We start from the raw sequence: 7,500 nt of genomic DNA on the forward strand, positions 1-7,500 counted from the left end.
GCCTTCCACCAGCTGTAGCTTAGAGGTAGGGATGGGTAGCCTACCAATACCATCACCCAGGGGGTTAAATTATTACAGGCCAAATTGATAAGCTCCGACATTATCAATTCTATTTTTGGTTTTTGGTGAATTTCTCTCTCTGTGTGCGGGGCGGAGCAGTTGTTGGGCGCACACGCACACACACACACACACACACACACACACACACACACACACACACACACACACACACCTACAGCTTCAGACACGGAGCTAATCATGGCGGAAAAAAACTCTGTGTTCAAAAGCATGATTTACGGAGCCCAGGAGGTGTCATTGTAAGATATTTTTGTATATCAAGAGCATGTGAAAACGTTTGACTAAATCGTGCACACGTTTTACTAAATCGTGGTCTCATTTTACTAGATTGTGTGCTCATTTTACTAAATTGAGCACTCATTTAGTAAAACGTGAGCACGATTTAGTAAAATGAGCGCACGTTTTCTGGATATACACCAAAAAATATCTTGCATTGACCCCTCAAGGGTTCCGTAGATTAGCCTACACTTTCCTAGAGTTGATGCTGACAATTATTACTGACGATACTGAAATGATACCATGGCAAAATCGTAAAATATCTGGGAAAAAAAGGGCGCAGACCTCCTCCAAGTGTATTGAGTCATTTGTGTTGAATTTGGTGCACTTTTGTAGTGTGCCAGTCAATTCTGGGTTCTTAACTCATTGAGTGCCTTTCCTTCCCATGCGTTGAGTGCCAAAAACTTACGTTTTTAGCTTTTTTTTTAATTACGAAACTAGACACTCTAACACACCTTATATGTGATTTTGGGAACTCTGTGATGAATGGAAATGAAATATATGACGATCTAAAACTCATGAAAACGCACAATCTGAACATTTTATCTGAACATTTTATCTGGACATTTTATCTGGACATTTAATCTTAAAACTCTGCTTTTGATGGTTGCCGCTTTGGGTTGAATCAGTGACACATGCACGTCAGGTCAAAACCAGGCCATTTTCGTGGGTTTATCACTAGGTGGCAGTCTCGCCAGGTCTCGCTAGGTCACTTCCCGGAAACTTTACAGGCAACACTTCATATTTCATCAAAGACGCTACATCTCCATTTCTAGAAATAAAACAGGGATTATGATGAAAACTAGCCACTGTTTAGCTTGGGATTTCTTAGGAACAGAGGCATGTAGAAATAAACGGTTTGTACCCACTGAGAGCTTAAAGTCTCACCTTTCAAACAAGCCATAGTATGTGTCCAGATCTATAACATAGAACACGCTGTGGCTCTACAAAAATCGTTAACAATGATCAAGATTGCTGGCACTCTGGGCCAAAGCTTCCGAAAACAGCGCGGCATTCAATGAGTTAACTTTTAAACTTCTTACATGTGTATTATTTTTGCTCAGTAAAATAGCAGTTTGTGTGTGATTAAGACCTTTATTGTTTGTTATATAGTTAATTTACATTGTGTGTTGTGTTTTGACAATAAATTACCTTTAAATTAGGCTAGATCAAGGTCAGTGTTCAAATATCTGCATGCAAATCACTGAATGCTATGCAGAAGGGACTAAACTTTAGGTCACCTGATGTAGGCTACCCTAGGCCTTCCCATGGTAAATGGGAAATTTCTTTGATAGTTGCAAAGGGAAGATATCCGCACACTGTCTTCTTTGCTCCCATTGTTTTTTAATAAATACGTTTCAACCACTCAGGTCTTTGTCAGATACACCATTACCTGTTGCAAAATATCTGTGCGTACATTCATACATTAAGTCTATTTCTTTCATAGTTTACATTATTTGCTACCACATATATAGCCTAAGTCGCTATTATTATTAGGACTCAACACACTTCGGTGGTAGGCCTGCTGCAGGCTTTAATGGCCGCATTTTGGGTAGCCTATTCTACATCTAGGAAATAATTATTAAACAAATTGCAGTCTACATGCCATGACAAACATTGCCAGTATGACCGAATATTAAATAGATAATTTGCAAGTGACATAGCGTGAACATTGCGCTTTCACCACACTATGATCACAGTCGTTATGTCTTGTTATGTCAAAATTCACTGATGAAGGAAGGCTCGCTTTATCCCAGAATAAACCACACTTGTTTTACTTAGGCCTAGCCTATAGCTTAACTGAGGATATAAACTTGGCACTGATCACACAGGGGTTTGCACGGCGTGTCATCAGATCAGGACGTCGCCATATTGGAGATAATCGCCTCATTAGAAAGCATTAGGCACTGAAGTAAATCCCTAACATCGTCAAGGAAAATGGTTAACTATTGCCGTGTTTTAGGTTGTACCAATAGGTCAGACCGAGAAAAACATCTGGAGTAGGTAACGACTTTCAAAAGTTATTAAAAAACCAGGGAGAAAGGAGAATAATGCCAGAAATGATCAGAGGAAGGGGGGCGCTTGTGGTTGGACTTGGTAATGTGTCTCCCTTACCCAACTCATATGGATCTGCACTGCCAATAAACCGTAATTTCTCGAAATATCGCGCCTCCAACATGGCCATGCAGCTGGGTTACCGCCCAGAATGTGACGTCCGTGCAAACCCCTAATAGACTATTTGTTAACCTGTCATTCTTTGAACTCTTTAAAAATGTTGCCATAGCCTATGTCTGCGAGGTGCTTAGCCAAGTTCTATGTGTAGCCTACTTCCCTTTGAATGGCTTTGAAACATATTTTAGAGACGCGCCTCAATGTACCTGTTGGCTTGCCTTCACTATCCGCGATGTATCCGAAATAGTTTCAAATTTCACTTCGACCTTTTGTTTTATCCACAAGTCGAGGACTGTCGGCAAAAAACGTTTGTTTGCTGCGCACTCACTCACTCAGAGCTGCCTGCTTGACACGCCCACTTGCCTAGATGCGTGCAAGGAGCATGAAGAATGGGAGCAGTACACACAGACACAGAACGCTATTCCAAAAACGACGGAAATCGTATCGTTTTTTGCGTCAGGGCATCGTGATACCTTTCTAGTATCGGTGTGTGTGTGTGTGTGTGTGTGTGTGTGTGTGTGTGTGTGTGTGTGTGTGTGTGTGTGTGTGTGTATGTGTACTATTATTTGCTGTTGCCTCTCTAGTCACTGATCTGGCTAAATATATCCTCCCTTCTCCTCAGGTTGTTGGGAGTTCAGTGTGTGTGTGTGTGTGTATATGAGTATATTTGCGTGCGTGTTTGTGTGTGTACCATCTGTGTATGCATGTATATGTGTGTGCGTGTGTGTGTGTGTGCGTGTATTTGTGAAGGCATGTATGTCTATGAGCTTGTGTGTCTGTGTGTGTGTGTGTGTGTGTGTGTGTGTGTGTGTGTGTGTGTGTGTGTGTGTGTGTGTGTGTGTGTGTGTGTGTGTGTGTGTGTGTGTGTGTGTGTGTGTGTGTGTGTGTGCGTATGCATGTCCGTGTGTGTGTGTGTGTGTGTGTGTGTGTGTGTGTTTGCTATAGGGTGTGTATGGCAGGGTAGCAAGGTGGTGTGTTGTAAGCCAGAGGCTTGAAAAGAGAGTGTGGGGAAAGAGAGGTTGTGTGCTGGCATCTGTCTCATCATTTAATCATGGCACAGCGTTTACCTCAACTCTCCCTTTACCTCTCTATATCACTCTTTCTCTCTATCTTCCTTTCTCACTCTCTCCCTCTCTCTAACACACACACACACACACACTCTTCTCACTCTCTGACTCATTCTTTCTCCCACTCTCTCACTCCTTCACTCTCTCTTTCTCTTCTCTTTCCCTTTATTCCTCACCCTCTCTCTCCTGCTCCCTATCTTCCTCACGCTATATTTCCATCTGTCTCTCTCTTTCTCTCTCTCTCTCTCTTTCTCACACACACACACAGACATACACCCACTCCCTCTCTTTCAGAGACTGAAAATGTTTTCTTGAGACAACAGAATTGCTCGCTCTCTGTCCCTCTGCTGATGCTTCTTCATCGCTCACACTCTTCCTCCCCCTCCTCCTCTTCCTCCTCTGTTGTCTCCCTGACTTTCTATTTATCTCTCTCTCTCTCCTGGCACCCTTCTGTCATTCTCTCTCTACCTCTCTATCTCTCTCTCCTTCCCTCCTCTCTCGGTCTTCTTTTCTCTCCATCACTGTCTGTTTCTCTCCCAGTGTCCCTGTCTTCCCCTTTCTGTGCACCTGCCCCCCATGTCCCCTTTCTGTCTCTACCTCCCTTCCTCTCTATTTATAACTCGCGCTTTCTCCCTTTCTATCTCCTTCTCTCTGTCTGCTCCCATCCCCCTTTAACCCCGTCTCTCTGCCCCCCCACCCTCTCTCTCACCCTTTTTCTATTTATCCATCTCTGCCTCCCCCTCTCTATTCCTCCTTTCTCTCTATTTATATCCCTTTTTCTCCCTCCCTCTCTGTCTTTCTCTTCCACTTTCTCTCTTTCCCTTCTTCTCTTTCCCAGTCTTTCTGCCCTTCTCTACCTTCTCCCCTCCTCTCTTGTTCTTTTCCCTTCCATCAGTCATGCATACCCCTTTCCTCCAGTGTAGAGGTGCATACAATGGGCTAGGCAGCACTTAATCAGCCCTCAGTGTAGTTGATTCTCATTAATCAGCACTCTCATTTATTTCTGTTTTCACAGCATAGCATATGCTGCACCCAGGTGCTTAATCCCACAGCACGAGAAATCAAGAGCTCTGAACGCCTCTCTCTCTCTCTCTCTCTCTTCTCTCTCTCTCTCCCTCAACCTGAGAACAGAGGTCTCCCACACACACAGCCTGGAATGTCTCTTAACTCTGTCCCTCACCCGAGAACAGAGCCTCCTCTCCCATAACACATTCTGAGACTCCTCTGTCCAGCAGGAGAACAGAATGTCTCCCCATAGCACAGCCTGACCGTCTCTCTCTCTCTTTCTCTCTCTCTCTCTCTCTCTCTCTCTCTCTCTCTCTCTCTCTCTCACTGTCTCCCCTCAGTAGTGTCTCTGCCACCTTTATTAGTGGAGTCGTGAGGCCTGTTAGAGTAATGAGCATTTCCAATCAGGCTCATTAGGGCCGGCCAGCACCGATGCTCCTCCTGCTTGTGGACAGCTAATGATGCTGATAATTTCATGGGGAACCACCAGCTATTGATTCTCCACACCTCCTCTGGTCATTGGCTGTTCAGCCACCGGATCATGTAGGCCTGCCATGCATCATAACAATAAATAAATGTGTGTCCAGTCTAAAGCAGATGGACAGCTGTCCTCTGTCGATGAGGCGTGACAGTCGAGCATGCGGGTTTTATGTACTGATGATGTTGATGAACAGCCATGAAAGAGGGATACCCCTCATATGAAGTAGCCTATGTGTATAGGGGTGAGACTGTACATTGGTGCTGTAACCCTTTGATGCTGTTCTTGTGTTCAGTATTTAAGCTTCTGCCCTAATATCTACCAGTGCAAACTAGGGGTAGTCATTAATAGTGCTGTGTAATTACAGTGCATGAAAATGCCCTGTTCTGTTATCCGAAGTCTTCTTTCCTTCTTCTTCTTCTTCTTCTTCTTCTTCTTCTTTCTTCTTCTTCTTTCTTCTTTCTCTTCTTTCTCACTAAATTTCAAGGCCTTCTGGCTCAGCTTCTCTCAACCGCTTAACGAAACTCCTGCTCAAACTTTTAACGTAGGGTCTTGAAAAAGGAGACTTGAGGAATGTATTTTTCACTTTTGTAAACTTTATACTTTTTTGAGATATTAATAACAAAGCTTATTTTTCCCCCCATAGACTTTGTATGGGGACTATGGACATCATAATGGGCTAATTAACTGATTTGCACTCCCTGTATCAACCATCCAGCTGCTCAACTAGGTCCCATCAAAAAGCTAGTTAAACTGATTGCACCTGTATCAACTGCTTTCTGCTCAATTAGGCCAACTCTCTCTGTGTATCTCCATTCTACAAGGATATAAGGGACATTCCATCCAACTTTCTATCCATTCATCCTCTTCAAACCATTCACTCATCCACCCATTAAACTATCCATCAACATCCATTAAACAATCTGCCTATCAACATCCATTCAACTTTCTGTCTATCAACATCCATTACACTATGGTCCACTATCTACATTCAACTTTTAAACTATATACTCTGTCTCAGGCTTTAAGCATACAATCTGGCTCTACAGATCCTGTTCAACTATTTCCTCTGCCCACAACTGTTTCAAAATAAATGTCCTCACTACAATAATTTCTAATAAATAATTTAACTATTTAAACTACTCAACTATTTAACTGTTCAGCCATTTCAACTGTCCGTTTGCCATCAACTATGACTTCTGCCAACTGTTATCAAATAAAAGTTTGTTTTGCATTTTATGTTAATATACAGTATGTTTATATTTTCATGCACTGGTAATTTCCTCGAAATTACATTTTCTAGTGAAGCTTGTTATAGTCATTATAATGGGTGATCATTAGCAATGCTAATGGCCTAGCGATGCTAACAATGTTTACTCTGTGGTCCCACAGCCCTGCATTACTGCCCTCTGGAGGGAAGGAGGATGAGGCGGGACAGAAGAGGAAGTCCAGCCAACCAGATGCCTCTACCTGTGCACACTCTCCCCAGTACAATCTCACAACTGACCTAGAGGAGACACAGGTCTGGTCAAACACTCATACACTGGCCGGCACACACACACATACTGTAGGCACACACAAATACACATATGCCCACAAACACACACTCACACAGACATGTATCTATAAAGCAAGAAGCGTCTGTGTGTCTGTGTGTCCGGATGCCTGTGGCACACATATCTCGCTGACCGTTTGTCAGACTGATTTCAAACTGGTGGCAGGTGTCTTGCTACGGGCATGAGTAAGTGGAGTGCCAAATTTGACGTTGTTTGAATAAGAAATGCAAAAGATATCGTTAAATATATTGGTAAAAGAAGCACACATTGACTTTCGCCGCTAGCCACTCCCCCTCCCACACAGCACTGTACTGTAAGCTACCAGTGAGGATAGAAGCAGGGCTTTGGAAGAACTGGATCAGTGTAGGTTACACAGGGAAAAACTTAAGATGAGTATACAAGATGTGTATGTCTGACCTCAACAATAGCCTACAGACCCCCTGTATGCGATTTGCTTGCATAAAATGACTCCGTGGATTTTGCAACCACACGCCAACACACACACAGGTATGCAGTGGCTCTTCAAAATTACGTAAAAAATGATGTGCAATAAACGGACACTTTGAATAGCCCAGGCTACTTTGGACTGTCTTTAGACTTTGAATAAGCAAACGACAATTCCAACTGCAAGGTCCTAAATTGAAACGAGCGATAATGGTCCCGAATTAAAGAACGTCTCAGAATGCCACACATGCAAAGCATAACCAGCGACAAGCAACCAGTGGCAGACAGAGTGTGATGTCACTTATAGGCCACCTGAGACTGTTTTTGAGTCACACCATTGCAAATTTCATAAGATAATGCATCATTCCACAAAATGGTTTGTTTTCACTATCATCAAGTTATTCAATAGGCTAAGCATATAGCC

General features: G+C 43.1%; 1 protein-coding gene across 1 annotated transcript in view; it reads left to right on the forward strand.

The window, feature by feature from the left end:
• iqsec3b (IQ motif and Sec7 domain ArfGEF 3b) overlaps positions 1-7,500 on the forward strand; it is a 40,514-nt gene that overhangs the window by 3,588 nt on the left and 29,426 nt on the right. The window contains exon 3 of the mRNA XM_048257118.1: positions 6,469-6,598. Coding sequence (XP_048113075.1) covers positions 6,469-6,598 — 130 coding nt within the window. The remainder of the gene's footprint in view (positions 1-6,468; positions 6,599-7,500) is intronic.

This window comes from Alosa alosa, chromosome 11, assembly GCF_017589495.1.
Source record: "Alosa alosa isolate M-15738 ecotype Scorff River chromosome 11, AALO_Geno_1.1, whole genome shotgun sequence".
Lineage (NCBI taxonomy): Eukaryota > Metazoa > Chordata > Actinopteri > Clupeiformes > Clupeidae > Alosa > Alosa alosa.